At 42.2% G+C, this 16,678-nt stretch overlaps 1 protein-coding gene across 20 annotated transcripts in view; it reads right to left on the bottom strand.

The window, feature by feature from the left end:
• The window catches only part of Mbnl1 (muscleblind like splicing regulator 1), a 186,045-nt gene that overhangs the window by 29,758 nt on the left and 139,609 nt on the right, over positions 1-16,678 (bottom strand). For all 20 annotated transcript variants that reach the window (XM_071615541.1, XM_071615546.1, XM_071615530.1 and 17 more), the window contains one exon: positions 7,548-7,718. In XM_071615541.1, coding sequence (XP_071471642.1) covers positions 7,548-7,718 — 171 coding nt within the window. The remainder of the gene's footprint in view (positions 1-7,547; positions 7,719-16,678) is intronic.

Genomic DNA, 16,678 nt, shown 5'->3' with positions numbered 1-16,678 from the left:
ACAGGCAGCCCTGGACTAGGATGGGGCTGTGTGGTGACTTCATGTTGAACCTGAATTTCTGTTTAAGAACATTCGTGTGAAATGTGCACTGCTACTCACTGTTAGATGCAGTGCGTGAAAACCCAGCCAGACCAGCACTCTAATTTCTTACTAGATGTTTCAGAATTGTAAGAAATGGCAGAAAAATCGAACTGAGAATTGGAGGAAGAAGCTACTTAGTATCATTCCACTTTGCATCCGGCTGCTATGAATGACTGTGTGTTTACAGACAGTATATTTTGAATGTTCATTCCAGGGAGTTATTGAGAAGTTTATGTCACTGCCCACAATCTAGTATAATTACTTAAAAGCAAAAATTTGGGGGGGGGGGGAGGAAAAAAGCACCCTTATTTTAACCTAATGCCAGAGGGCCAATAAAACCCAGCTTTGTTCAATCTCCTTAAACAAAATACAGTGAAAATCCACAAATGCACACATCACAGCTGCTGCACATTACAGATAATACTTTTATTATATGAGAGTATTGATCCCATTAACTGGCAACAATCTCATGTATGAGTTGTTTCTCCAGATTGTCACGTGAACTGATTTCCTGAATTAATTCAGCAGAACAAATTCAAATCTGAAGATTTTAAGGGCATGGTCCCCAAGTAAAGTCTGTAGCAGCTTTAAAAACTAGAAATATCAACTCTTCAGCAAGCACTATCTCCAATGGCTCCCTCTCAGGTTTAGTAGAGCTAGTTACTGAAGACAACTGGTAACAACAGCTCTGCATTTTGGAACTTAATTCCAAAAGCTGCCATAAACAAAAAAGTACCACATTCCTTCCATTCTTTTCAATTTCTGCAAATTTGCTACACAGCTTTGGTTACATGGAACATGGGAGTCGTCCCAGAGCACCTGGTGGAGTCCGGTCATGGCCAAGCCTTGGAAGATGCCCTCCCAGGTGCGGGAAGGCCCTGGACTGCCGGGCTCTGCCCCTATTCCGCGAGCTCTCCTACAGAGCTGCAGCAGGAACCGGCCTCGGGCTCCGGGAACATCAAGTGGCACCCAATTTTCTTTAAAGTGCCCATAGGATAACGCAGAACTGTGTAATTGGTATATTTGATACCAACGACACCCCTGTGATAATGATGCACAGTTATCTTCATTCCCAGAAGGCACAGGAAAGTGGCTTGTGACTGCCTTTTCCCTGGGAACACCCTCAGCAGAGAGAAACAAACTGCAAATTTACTAATTTGGGTGCCATTTATGGGTTAATCACTTGTTTGTTTTAAATTAGATATTATACTTCCATTAAGGCAGTCGGGCTCTGTTATAAATAAAAATGTTATTCAGTTTCACATTATAAAACTAGTTAACTATGCAAACGTGATTATTAGTATAAATTCCCTATTCGTCCTGTGCCAGCATTGGCTAAGTGCTTTACCTGTGGTAATGTATTTAATCCTCATTACCCAGATCCCTGGCAAGTTTCTTTTCCTTTTTGTTTTTCCATTTATTTATTTAGGATGGGGGTGGAGTTGCAGGAGGGGACTGTTCAATTCTCAGCTAAATCCCCAGAATGCAGAACAATGCCAGCATATCGTAGGGACTTAATGGAAATTTGTTGAATGAACACTTGACTGAATGGATGAGTGAATGAATTACAGCACGGTCAGGTGGGTACTTACTCATTTTGTAGATAAAAAGCTCACAAAGATCATGTTCCCAGGGTTACAAATGAGTGGCTGGAAGGCCTACAAGTTGGAGAGGGGTGTGTCTGATTCCAATAGTTCTGGAATCCAGGTTCTCACATAATGGACCAGGTCCCCTTTAACTACCTGAGGACTGCTGATCTGTGAAAGCCCAGGACACTGCTCCTCTGAATCCCTAACAAAATGTACCAGGGAGGAGGTATTTTTTGAAAGCTCCTAGGTGACTACAAGTCCATGCACCGTGTGGTTTTCCACAGAAACAGTTCACTTTTCTGCTTCTCCTGAGGTCTCCCAGGAGACACCTTCTCTTAGGGTTCTCCTCTTTTGAGCATGTGTTTTTTTCCCCTCCACATTGAATGCTACCACTTCCCAGCCCAACTGGTTAATTCTGAATCATGCTTCAAGAACCAGGACTCTTCTTCTTGAAGTTTCTCTGATCTGATTCCTATCCTCTGTTCTCCAAATGCCTTATCCCTTGAAAGCAGCATTTATCCATATACCACCTGGGTATCATGGAGACTGCCTAGCTCCAACTATACCGTGGACTCCCAGAGGGCAATCTCTTTGCTTACGCTTTGTGCAGTGTGTGTTGTGTGTGTTTGTGTGTGTGTATGTATTTATACATGCTTATATATATGTATTTATATATATGTGTGTGTGTATGTGTATCTATTCATGTGAGTGTATATATACACATGAATAAATACATATCCGTATCTGCTCTAACTGGCATTTCCACAAGGCCTCTACAATTATTGCTAATGAGTATTTGAGTGGATTTGCTAAATGCTTTTCTCTGCCACAGAAATTAACTAGCAAATGCATTAAATATTTTCAAGAACAGACACCCAAATGTCAAAAAAATGAAGAGATTTAATTAATATTTCCTCTCTTAACATCAAAATTTTTTTAATATTTATTTTTTAGTTGTAGTTGGACACAATACCTTTATTTCACTTATTTATTTTTATACAGTGCTGAGGATCGAACCCAGGGTCTCGCACGTGCGAGGCGAGTGCTCTACTGCTGAGCTACAACCCCAGCCCTTCACCTCAAAATTTAATGGTTACTTTTATGGTGATTTGGAAATTTAATGTGTTTTGCAATTTTTTTTTATTAAACTGCCCAAGTTTTGGTAGCTACTATACTGTAATGGTGAAGCTATCATAGGGATTGTTTATTTAAAAACACTATGTGAAACAACATTTGTTTGAAAATATTGCTTGAAATTAGTAATAAAATGAAAAAATTACCATAACATATCATCAGCATTACTTGAGACTTATGGAACACAAATCTTACAAGTCAGGTTTTTCTAGATTGTGTGTGTGTGTGTGTGTGTGTGTGTGCAAGAAGAGAGATTGAGGCATCATCCTGTGCCCACAGCTATCGTGAGTAAACCATTATTTTGAATATAAACAGCACTCAAAGCTAATGGGAGGAATCAACAAATCCACACTGCAAATTCTCCTCTTCCAAGAAGGCAGCCTGGGACTGGAGTGGAGCAGTCAACAGGCCAGAACCCGCCTCTGGCCAGCTGGGCCTGCACAGAAAGGATGAGATGTGTGTGATTCTCAGGGTCACTCTGCCCTTCAGGCCAGTTTTACTGAGACCCTTTAAATAAAGCAGGCTCACTTCAGCCCCCTGTCCACAGGCACATGCTGACCAAGGGCTGGTTCCCACATCGGCACTGCTCTTGGGCTGCTGGCCCGGACTGAGGCAGGTGGACCGGCACCACCTGAAGGCAGCTGAGACGGAAACTCTTCTCAGAAACTCCCTGGGACAAAGAGGCTTCCTCTCAACCCCTGGAGCACCAGCTGGAGAGTAAAGCAGGAAAAAATAGTTCAAGAACTCTGAAAGTTCCCGCAGATGTGACAAATGGCCCACTTCAAAGCGCTCTGCAAATGCCAGCAATGGCAGAGTCGAGGTGACAGGAGCCAAAGACGCTCCTGAAACTGAAGCTAAAGCCGGTGACTGGGAGTCTATCCCCGAAGCATCTCAACTTCATGACACGCATAGGGACTTCTGCATGAGTTCCGTGTCTCAAGGAAGCCAGGTCTCTGCACTTGGGGACAGCTGCCAGCAGAATTACAGGGGCCACAGCTAAGCTCTGGGTGCCCAATAAGGGCAGAGGCTGCTAACAGTGAGCTCCTCACTGTGAAGGCTTCCACAGACCTCTTGAGGGCCACGCAGAGAGCCTAGTAGGAGCTGCACCTCTCCTGAGGCCCTCTGGCTGGGCGGGGGGACCCAGGCTCTCCAGGGTGTGAGCCACAGTGCGGGCTGGTGGCCAAACCATGCTGCAGTTTCTCATTTGATTACTTTGCACCTGACAGTGTGCAGCAAAGTCATACTAGAAAAAAGGAACACTGAGAAAGCAGAAATTTCATTATTTTTTATTTGATAACTAAATGTTAGAGGTCTTCTATTTATTTTCAAAGATTATAGGATAAAAAGAAAAAGAAGTGAACTTTTACATTTTTATTAAGAATTTACGAATGCCAACAGAATTAACGCCAATACTTCTATAATTCATTATTAACTTTTAGGAAGTAGACAGATAAATTCTACTGGTCATTTTCAACTACTTTATTCCTCATCTTATGAAATGGGAATAACTGTGTTTGAGGTCTGAGAGTGCCAGGACCTTAGAGGTAATAGATTTCAAATTTTTCACTCTATTTGGGAAAAGGTCAGAGAGCTTAAATGAGTTGTCCAGGACCCAGAGATGTTTGGCCACCTGTCCCCAATACGCAGTTCCCCACACAGACACCGGAGCCCAAACAGGCTGGATTAATGTCTGAAACTTTTTACTCACTAGCTGTGTAGCTGAAGCAAATTACTTAACCTCTCTGAACTTTTGGTTCTTTATCTCTAATGCTCAGGTAATATGACCTGTTTCATAAGATAGAAGATAGAATGTAATATACAAAAAGTGCTGAGTACAGTGAATGCCCCTCAAGTATTGTCTCAAAAATGCCAGTCCTCTCTCTGATTCTCGGTGTGGTGCATTTCTTCAACCTAATAAAGGCTATGAAGGCAGGACCCTGTTCTACAGATCCCTGTCTAACTGAGTTAGTCCAGGCCAGGCTCTGAAAACGGACAGCACCAGTTTCTCAGGCTCCCACACGGGGTGAGCAGCCACTCCACCTGGTCTGTGGGGGCCTCCGTGACGGGGCTGCTGCTCTGGTGGCAACTTAGGCTCCTCTGGTCTCCCGGGCAGGAGAACTGCCAGGAACCTCTGTCCGTGATTTCTGGTGTCGGTGGTACTCCTTCCTCAACCTGCCCTTTCGTTCGTCAAGTGATTATTGATCTGACTCCACAAGGTGCCAGCCACCATTACAGCTGCTTGAGAATTTTACTTTAGACCGTGCACCCCAGCCCTGCTCCTTCCTGCTCCTCCAGCTAACCTGTCTGGCCCTAGAGAGCCAAGGCACTGTCAATGACCTGTCTAAAAACCTTGTCAAAAAACCTGTCACTGCTGGCAGGTGCCCCATGCGGTGGATCTTCTTCACAAGGCCACCTCCTGGTTGGGTCCAAGTTACAGCCACGTCTTCAAGACTCCACCTGACCAGGGCAGCTCCCTTGAGTGGCAGCCCTTCTCATGTGGCCAGCAGGCGGCTCCCGGCTCTGCTGGAGTCCCTATTCCTGGGCCACATTAAGTCCCAGCCTGGAGCTGCTCACAACTGTCCCTTTTATTCCTGAGCCTGCCTCTCATCATCCTCATCATCACAGGGCTGGACTCAAAAACAAAAGGACAGTCTCAGGTGGAGTTCTGAGAGAAACTTTCCTGGACTGAAGGTTTCTCTGAAGCCACTAAAACCCCAAATGCTTCAAAATTGAAAAATTAAAATGATTCCTATACTTACTATGAAAATCTCAATCTGTATGCAGAATACTTTAAGGCTCTGATCCAAGGATGCCTTTAGCAGAGGGGCAACTCCACATTCAAGTGGTCACATGAGGGGAAATTAACACAGAGCCGGAATGTGCTCCAGACTAACACAGCAATGACATCATCAAAGCAGAGAATTTTCTTACAAAAGCAGCAAAAAATGGGGCGAGTATTCAGATGGTTTCTGAAATCTGTGACTGAGCGGTTTTATAAACAACACATGTGTTACTAGCATTTCAAGAGCAGAACGTCATTTATAATTTGCACTAGGATCTTGTGTGTGTGATAACCCTGGAATGACCTTGAGAGTCAGAACTCAAGGGCTGGGTCAGGAGATGGGCCCAACTTCACACTGAGGAACTCAAGGCTGTGACTCTCCGGTCTTCCTCAATCAGGGAACCTCGCCTGCTGATCTAAGGGGCTTCCTGGGTGGAGAGAGGCCAAACCTGGCAGTAAGTACACTTTAAATGTTTAACTGAAACCAAGTGTCTCACGTCAAGGAGAGATCTTATATCAACTAAGGTAGGAGCCATCCAGATCTTTGAAACTGAATCTGAGGGCCAAGGGAAAGAGAGATTTTTGCCCTATATTGTTTTGTTAGAAAGAATGATAATAAACTTTTAACCAAATAGCAATCTTCCTGCTATCCCAATTCAGACATGAAAAATTAGCAGATGTCACAAAAAATAAACTTAAGATACTACATTTTTTTGGTGCTGGGGTTGTGGCTCAGCAGTAGAGCACTCACCTCGCATGTGCGGGGCCCTGGGTTCGATCCTCAGCACCACGTAAAAATAAATAAAATAAAGGCATTGTGTCCAACTACAACTAAAAAATAAATATTAAAAAAAAGATACTACATTTTTAACTGAGTCCCCAATAATGAGAAAAAAATAGATCAGGTTAAGACAGATACAGAAATAATTACAATAATTCTCTCACCTCAACTGTATAGTACTGACAACCGTATCATTGAACATGTAATATGGAGGTCCCTCCCACCTCAAATAGACCACCTCCTCTTTTTTGGAATAACTGTTGCTTTAAGCTCTAAGAGAGAATACCAGTTACATTGAGTTCAGGTATTATAATAATGCATCTGGAAAAAAAAATAGTTAGCAGTTTTCCAATAAAGATGCCAGAAAAATGGGGGTCTTTACATTCCTATGACTCCATAATAATTCAGATGCAATAATTTAGGTCATAATTTAGATGCAATAGTATATATATATATATATATTTTTTCCCTGATCACTATAGATTTCATCATATATTTAAAAATAAAACTACTATATCACAATTAACATAAAATAGCTTATCAACCTAATATCAATTATGATGTAAAGAAGATTATTAGAGACACTTATCACCCACATAATCATAAAAATCCAAATGGTTTAATAGATATATGTGTGTTCAGAAGCAGGATTGCACACATCTACTGCTTGATAGACACTGAACATCTAGGGACACCCAAGGTTTATCAATTTCATTCTTTTTTAACAGCCCTTGGAGTTTCTGTCTCCTTTGATGAGGCTTCCAAATCCAGTATGATGGTCACCACTAGTCAGAAGCTGCCTAGCATTTGTGACTATGAAATCACTTCAATTTAAGTTTTAAAAGAAAGAGACCTACAATGCTAGGTGGCACATGCCTGTCATCCCAGCAACTCGGGAGGTGGAGGCAGGAGGATCACAAGTTCAAAGTCAGCCTCAGCAATTCAGCGAGGCCCTAAGCAACTTACTGTCTAAATAAAATGTTAAAAGGGCTAGAGCTATGCTCAGTGGTCAAGTGCCCCTGGGTTTATAGTGTGAAAACTGATCCAGGAATAACTGATACTTATTCACTAGAAAATACCAGCAGCTGATAACTAACCTGTGTTCAGACCATCTACTGCATCCCCTTCTCCCTAAGCTAAACGCTGCGCCTACAGCTGGAGAGCAGGCTGGAGGGCTTACCACGGGCTGCAGCGGGGTGCCGGGCATCATGGCATTGGCTAGTTGCATCTGCTGGGCCAGCATGGCCATGTTCTTCTGCTGAATCAAGTTATTGCGCCCATTGATCTCCAACTGTGTTTTTAAGTGTGGGGGTGGGTGAAGATACTTGCAGTTCTCCCTGGAGCAACGACCCTACAAAGACAAAAGCAAAATTCCATCTTAAGAAAGAATCAGTGAACTGTAAACAGCAATAACCATGTAAATCAAGCCCTGAATCCACCAAGGTTTTCTCCACCAAGTCCCATCCTTTTGCTGCAACTTCAGGGTTCATAACAACTTCACCCAAACAAAAGAGTAAGACATTTGAAGAAGTTGAAACACTTAAAAAATTTCCCTTATTTTAATAATTTTAGTGTAAATGTTTATAGATTCAAGTTTAAAAACAAACTTCCAAGGTAATAATATTAAAACACAGACTGTCAAATAAAGTACATTAGCTCCTGCCATAATATCTTCTTGGTTCACTTCAATAAATCTGAACAAATCTGGAGTTTTATCACCTACTTTTACTTATTGCGTTTTTAAGAAATGTGCTTAGGCAGACTGCATCCTCATCCTTTACCATTACCCCCAACACCACTGAGTCCTACTAAGCCAGGCATGAGGAAGTTTACAGATGAAAATTCCCATGTGTTCCCAGTGCCCAGAGGGAATGAGGTGTAGGGAAACACTAGTACAAAATGTAGTTTTTAACCTTTCAAAGATAAATCTAGTCCCCACCAATAAAAACTATTAAAGCACTAAGAAGAATATGTGCCCTCTGAATAACTGATCATGACAACAAAGAAAGAAATAATTTACTATAAAATAAGAAATATAAGTAGACTTTTCCTTTGGAATTATTTTTCATTAAAATATTAGCTGTATAACATGCAACATCAAGTGTGTTACAGTGACTTCTTTCAAGACACTGTCAAGTCGTATGGATAATAACAGACCTCATCAACTTCTTTTACCAATAAATCTAATTAGAACTCTGCACAAAAAATATATTAAGCAATTAACCAACTTGTGGAGCTTTCTTCGATTTTTCAACAAATCAATTTATCTTAATTAGTCATTAGATTGTAAAGCAACTTAGAAAACGAATGTTCACCTGTATGATCGAACTCGTCACACTTCTATATGAATACTGTTGCTGCTTTTTTTAAAAAAAGTATCCGTGCAGGATTAATGTCATGGGAGACTATGTTCTAACGAGCTTTATGGCACACTTGAAATCAGGAGGTAGTAGAGGACAGGGTGGAGAGCAAGGATCTCAGGACCTGAGACAGATGCCCAGCTTTTGCCCAGAAGCTGCGCGGACATTGTAAGACGCTGACCACTTTAAACCCCAGGCTTTGTAACCAGGAGCTGCTGCAGAATCTATCTCACTCCTGCTGCAACTTTGACCACATATCAAACAAACAAAAAAGGTTGGCAGGAAGGTAATATTTATAGCCTCTCCTGATATGATCACAAATAAACCAATGTTTACATAAATATGACTTTTTCCATGTACAATGCCCATGCTTGTTATACGTTGAGCTCACAGGCACATTATTACAAGCTTACAAGCACCTCAGTGCAAATCAACCACAAAATAACTTAGAATCACAAGATAAACCACAGGGCAAGGCTGGCCAAAACAAACACGCTCATGAATGACACACGGTCCAATTTCAGGGATCCCCGGTCAAGGCCTCCCAGGGGAAACCTGCCATTTCAGCACAAAGAACAAACTCTGGTCCTCAGTATCTCCACATCATACGTCTCACTGAACTGGATTTATGTGAGTGCAGATAAGCAGGCTTATATCCACCAAAAGGATTAAACTGAATTCACTGGGTCAGTTTCTGGAGTTCCATAAATAGTAAGCGACGGCCCTGGGCCTTAAGCCAGGCCTTGCCAGAACTAAGAGTGGCTGTCCAAAGCAATTCACTCTAGCACCTTCCTTCAACACAGACCACCCAGCCCCTCCCACCTGGACACCACCTGGAGGGCAATCATGGAAAGGAATCAGGAGTGTTTGCCAGGTATCCTGTACTAGTGCATCTCAGGGTTTCTGACAGAAGCTCACATCTCTGGCTTTGCTGTGTATTTACTATATCTACTGAGGGCAGAAAAAGTACCATTTGACTACATTTCTTCCTTATGCTGCCCAGCTGGATGTTACTACATTAGGGCTCACTTTCAAAAAACCTTGTCGTAAAAATCAACAAAGCCAATTTGGTAAAAATGTGTGCAGATTGCTCAACCTCTCCCCATCCATGGCCACAGGTCTACAGGCCCAGGGATCTGCATTTGAGCAAGCATTACAGGTGATTCTGGTACAGGGAAAACACTGCAAAACAGGACGGTGCATCGCCACACTTATTGACAACATGGAAAAAAGTCACATAGTAACCTTTGTTAGCAATATTGGATAAACTGCTTCTTAGGAACTTCAACACTGGTTTAATGCTGATTGCGCTGCTGAATAATTTTGGTTTCACAAATAGAAAGGTTGAGAATGCATTCGAATAAACATCCTTGTGTTAGAGGACTGATTAAATCCAGAGATGGCCACCACCAGCACACCTTGGAACCTGGAGGGTCCACACACATTGCTGAGTTCCCAGCACCATGTCTCCATAAGCATCTGCAGAATGGATGCATATCTATTTCTTATTAGATGCTCAAAGATGGATCCTGTTTAACTCTGTAACAGAGACCTCTGTTAAGATATTATTCTATAATTAACATACAATCTACTATCTGTTAAAATAGAACACAAACTAAATTTAATATCAAATCCTGGTTCTGGATTATGACTAATGATGCTTTATTCAGAAACCAGGCATTTAAATGAAAAATAAAGCTTGCCACAATAAAGAAAGAAAGGGTGAGAGAAGGAGATTTGTAGTGCAGCCGGGAGGAAGGAGACCTGCGTGCACCTGTGCTTTGCTTGTGGCATCTTAAGATCGATACACTGACAATAGATTCTGAGAGTAAAAAACAAATTAACTGTCTAGACTTCATGTATTCAAATTTTCATATAGAAGCTGTTACACTAAACCATCCAGAGATTTCACCTTCACGTACATTAAACTGGGCTGCTAACATTAAGTTAAAAATAGAAAAAGTTTTCATTCTTTTTTCAGAGGTGCCTGTAGTGGCACCCACTGCATAACTGTATAAAGCCTGGCTCAAACAGCAACCTTGTTACTTGCTGTGTGGCCCCATGTAGGGGGAGTGAGGTTCTTGGTGTGGCCACACCTTTTCTGTAGAACAGTGATGACTGCATCCTTCGCACTGGTGACATGTGAGTTTGAGCAAGGGCAGGGGGCACAGGCATAACAGTCAATAACTGCTCGTTATTTTCCTCTTTCCTTACATGCACAAGTTAAGAACAAGCAGCAGTTGCTCAGCTTAGCACCATATCTGTTAAAGGCACTAAAAATAACACAGGTAGTGACATCCAGTAACAATGCATGTCAATCATCAATAATGTAATACAAAGTTGGTCCTTAATCATCATTCTGTATTTGACACATCCACCGAGGAAAATGTCATTCTAGTACATTTCTCACAGTGTTGTATTTCTGTGCTTTGGTTGTGTTGACTGCATTGCGGTCTTATTTTCAGAGAGCTGTACAACTGCCCAGCAGGCCCTCTGGAATGCCCATGCCCACGATTCCTTAGGCAGCACTCAGGGACCTGCTTAGAGGAGGACCACGAGAGATTCCAAAGACACCACTGTAGCACACATACTATGTATTCTGAACTGATGCATTCTACCACACACTGAGTCTAATACTCACCGAGTCTACTTTTTCTAATATTTTTCTACATCTTTAAAGTAAAATTAACCTGTCCAAAAAGGTGAGATTTCCTGCTGTAGTCATAAAGTCTGCATGAGTCTAATAACAGTGATTTGAAAGATCAAGCCCTTGATTTCTGACATTAAATATGGTTCAACTATGAACTGAAGGTTATCATTTGTGATCATAAATAAGGGAAGATATATGTTTAGATTAATCAATCCTCAAAATGAATTAATAAAGCATATTTTTGAAAAATTGTAAATATGTGTATATATGGTAATTTATATAAAATTGTGTGTATGTGATATATTCAGTAAAAGAGAAATTACAGAATATGGTGCAATAAGCCAGAACAAGAGTAAAACTGAATGAAGCTACAGGTGGCAATTTAGAGAACTGAGAAAACGATTTCCTAGCTAAAATAGTAACTACTGACTCAGTTGGATGAACTTTGTAAAGCGAAAAAACATATTCTGATTTTCCATTTTTAATTTTACTTCTCCCACCTAAACTAAAGGAGTCTTGGAATGTGTGCAGTCATGGTCTACAGAGGCCTACAACCCGGCTATGACTGCCAGGAGGATTCTGATCACCAGGGCATCTGAGCACACTCTGGAAATCCAAGGGGCAAGGAATGTAGGGGGCACCAATTTAGAAGTCTTTTACAGCTTTCCTGGCAACACTGGTTCCTCATGAGGCTCTTCAAACTAGAACCATTCCTGTCACTTGTTAAAGCCAATATTTCCTTTGGGACAGCTGAGGTATGCAAATGTTTTTGAAGCACTTTCTGGAGACAGTCACTGCTCAGATCTCAGTCAGGAATTAGCTAGGAAATTTGGTAACTGTCTATTGAAAAATTCTCACCATTTTTTTTCCCAGCTAAGATGCTTTCTTATGGCTTATAATACTGTTTAGTTTTTTATTCTAATGCTATTCTATTAGATATATGTATATATTATCATGTGATACTAACATACAATGATTATTTTTAAATCACTGTATCTAGTGATAAGAAATTCATAGAAGTGTATAAGGTGATTTACTTTAAGAAAAAAAAATGTACTTTATACACCCCAAAACATTCAAACAAACATAAATAAAAGACTTATTTTGTTCTCACTTAGGTGGATATGAGTTTTAATGACCTCTAGGAACCACAATCTATTGGCTTTTGCAAGTATAAAAAATAAAAATAAATTACTGAATAACTCAGAATACACTGCACTCTTAACTGCTTATTTCCTTACAACTCACTTATTTCCATGATGAACTTGTGTCAGCTACAAGATCACGCATCCTGAAAAGTGTTTGTTTCCTCAGGCTCATCAGCACTACTGACATCTGGGGCCAGATTTTTTGCGGGGGGAGGGAGGGGAAGAAAAAAATCACTTTTGTGTCACTTTTGTCACAGGAGCTATCCTATGCACTGCTGATGCCCAGCAGCACCCCAGGCCTCCGCCACTAGATGCCCTTAGTGCCCCCATGCCCAGTTTGGGCGAGGGCCACATGACAACATACCACAGACTGGGTGACTTCAGTCATGGAAATTATTTCTCATGATTTTGAGCTACAAGTCCAAGATGGAGATCTACTCAATTCAGTTTCTATTAGTGCTCTCTCCAGGGTCACTTTCACAGGGTTTCCCTACATGGCCTTTCTTCAGCATGCATGAGATGAGACAGAGCAGGCAAGTGAGCCCCAAGCTCTGGTGTTCCTTGGAAGGATGCAACTCCTATCAGGGGAGTCACCCTATTGCTTCCTTCAGTCTTAGCTATTTCCTTAGGGGCCCCATCTCTAAATACACACGTGGACTTAGGTCTCCCACATGTTAATTTTACAGGGACACAAACATTCAATTTACAACAGGGATGAAAAGCAGCTGATGAACAGTTACTGTATATAGATTTAAATATGTTCACACTTAAATGGTAGGGTCTTTTATTCTGGAGACTTCCTCAAACATGAGAGAACACATCTGTCCTCGAAAGTCTGAATGAAAAGGAGCCTGTGGTTAGCCAGTTGGTCTTTCCAATTTTGTCAAATCACAGATGCCACTTGTAAGGCTCTCAAGGTGTGTATTTTTCTTGCATTTACAAGGAAAACAAATAAAGATTGTAGTATATCAAAGACAGTAAATAGTTGAATTTTAAAATCCTATTCATGTCTCTGTTTCCATTTGTTAACTGGAACACTGGAGGTGCTGATTGATCCCCCCCCGACCCCCTACCCCTGGCTTTTTTAAGGGAAAATGACAGATTTTGGCTTGCACTTCTCTACAGAAAGTCTTTCCGGGATAAATAAAACTAAAATATGTATAAGAGGCTACCAGAAAAAAGATTAATCAAGTGGACTCAGATGTCAGAAAATAAAAGATATCTGACCACTAACTAGAATTCTAGTAGATGCACTGCATAAAGTTGCTGCTGTTGTTGCATGCAAATGGATATCGTGGCCATATTTGTGCATATACACATGCCTGTGTAGCCACCCCAACAATGCACCCATTTCTAAGAGCAGGGCACATATTACACACACAGTGCTTATGCTCCAAACTCAAGAAACCTAGGATACATGACTTAAAATCTGCGCTTTGTGTTTTACTTGAAAAAACACTTACAAACTTTAGAATGCTCTAGAATAAAACCTAAAGGGATGCCAAACTATCATCTGGAGGAAAATTCTAAAGCAGTCAAAACAGAGACACATTTTTTTTTCTTTTAGAAAGCCTCTGTGGATTTCACTGTTTTGATGTTATCGTCTGTTTCATTTCACAAACAATAGAGTATGCCACCGAGTGGCCCTGCAGAGTGCCTATTGTGCATAGGCAGGTACGAGGCATGGACTGCAGCACAGCACACTGGGTCTACCACAGGTGGTACACGGGACAGTACCTACAAAGCAGTCACATACTAACCCCAATGCTATGTTCACTTTGTATGCCCAAATCTTCATGAGGCTTTAGCCCAGGTAAGTGAGATTTTTCTATTACACCATTTCCTATCTTTACTATCTTAGCTCCTTGTCTTTATTTCATAGTTCTGTCATCTGCAAAGGCAGGAGACCACCCCTGCAGCAAGCATGCCCTGTTTTAGCACCCCATATCTTTAAGAGGATAGCAGGACCAAGCGGGTGCAGAGGGTCAGTTCTCCCCGTTTTTGCCAGGCTGGTAATCCCCAGTCCTGCGCCGGCAGCTTGAGAAGGACAGCAGTCCCAGATGGCACTGTGAGCTTCGCCTTCCAAATGCAGCGACAGTCTCTTCCCCGATTCCAGGTAACACACACCTGGCAACTGCTCCGGGAATGGGGAGACTCTAGCAGGTGTGCAGCTTCCCACAAATAGTTCACCGCAGGCACAGAGTGGGCTTTCAAGGGAAGCAGGACAGAAGGCTAACTCAGAACCTTCTCTTTCCTGGTGGTGTAAGTTCCCCTTCATACACACGCATCCCTAGAGCCACAGGCACACACTGGCTTAGTGCTACTGAGGCCAGTAAAGGTGACATGCTTACATGGCCTATCGGGTTTGGATGTGTCACTGGGGCCTGGAAGACTGTGAGAACTGGCTCCATCTAGCAACCAGTACACCTTTCCCCACCAACCTCCAACCTGATCTCACAGGAGAGGTTTGTGGCGGACCTTGCCAGCTATTTAAAGAGCCCTTCCCAGGGTGCCTCGGCTGAACTAGGCACTATTCTACAGAACATTCCTAAGATTGATGGTGAGGATTCTTGGATATTAAAACCAATAGTGACATTTACAACATCCCAAAATACCCTCACTGCTGACGCAATGTCAAGGCAATCTAACTCAAACTCTGGGATACTATGACTTTTTTCCCAGAGAACTTCGGAGCTTTAATTGCACAACTCCCATTAATCATCTTGAAAATGGCGCAGCTGAAACCCACACATCCACCTAAGCCTCACGGAACGCAGGGGCTGGGCTGGCTGCCACCGAAGAGGGGGAGACCAAGGAGGGGTAGATCGTGGAACAGGACACGCAGCCTGTTCATGTGTGATCAGCAGCCCTCCCGGGAGGCCACACTCACAGCACTCAGGGAGAAGGGTGCTGTGGGGGCAGGACCCTCACCTACGCAGGGCCTGGGAGAATGGCTTGGAGCTGCTGAAAAGGGACACTGTCAGAAAAAGCAACCTGGCGTTTTTCTTATGCCCATGGTCTCTCTCCAGAGGGCCCTAAAAACGAGCATGCAGATGTCACCAAGGCTAATGCTATGAAGGGCAGTACTTGGCACCTACTATCAGCCCCTATTCCACAGTCGGCTCCGGCCCCGAAGATGATCTGGCCAACATCCCTGCACCAAATCAGTCTCATGACCTTGTGAAAGTCCAGTGACATTTGTTAGGTGCCAGCATCATTAAGCAGTCCAACAGTTGTTGGCTGCTTTATAGCATCATAAAATTGGAAATGCCAGATCACTGTGTTTCTTTCTTTTTTTTTTTCCCAATTGCTTCATTAGTTATTTATGTTTTTGATAGAGCAACTGTCAGACTTCGAAGCTGTTTGTAGCTCAAACATTTCTCAAGTTTTAGGACTCCCAAATCAGACACTCTTCAATCTTGGCTAATAATTAAAACCTCTAACATTTATATGATAAAATTGCAGGGTCTATTTTAGTGTCTGATTTTCAATTGAGAAATTAAAAAAAAAAAGTTTTAGAAACAGCACCCAATAGTTCCTCTTACCATCACAGGTGGATAGGGCCTGACTTTCTCTATATACTCCCAGGGCTCTCCTGAGGATAAGGAGGAGGGAATTTCTTAAGTCAAACACATACAATGTTCCCTTAAAACAATGTCTTTGAAGACGTGTTTAGACTGTCCTTATTGACCTATGTCAGTTCCCAGTTCATCATTAAAGCAGAACCTCTCCATCTCTGAATCTCTCTCCCTCTATATTCTATTGACTAAAACCCAAAAGGTATGTGGGTTTTTGTTTTTGTTTTTGTTCTGGTACCGGGGATTGAACTCAGGGGCACTCAACCACTGAACCACATCCCCAGCCCTATTTTGAGTTTTATTTAGAGACAGGGTCTCACTGAATTGCTTGGCACCTCAACTTGCTGAGGGTGGCTTGGAACTTGTGATCCTCCCGCCTCAGCCTCTCAAGCCACTGGGATTACAGGCGTGTGCCACCACGCCCAGTCCAAGAGGTGTATTTTATTGTGATAAAGGAAGAGTGAAACTTACACGGAGCTCCTGTGCCCCAGGCACTGTTCTGAGCATCTTGTGGGTGCTACTCCACTTGTTCCTCTCAACATCACTGTCACTTTAGAGTCTGTTACCTTGTGCTG

The sequence above is a fragment of the Marmota flaviventris genome, chromosome 8, assembly GCF_047511675.1.
Source record: "Marmota flaviventris isolate mMarFla1 chromosome 8, mMarFla1.hap1, whole genome shotgun sequence".
NCBI classification, from domain to species: Eukaryota; Metazoa; Chordata; class Mammalia; order Rodentia; family Sciuridae; genus Marmota; species Marmota flaviventris.
The sequence above is the reverse complement of the archived record's forward strand: the minus strand, read 5'-3'. Positions and strand labels throughout refer to the sequence as shown.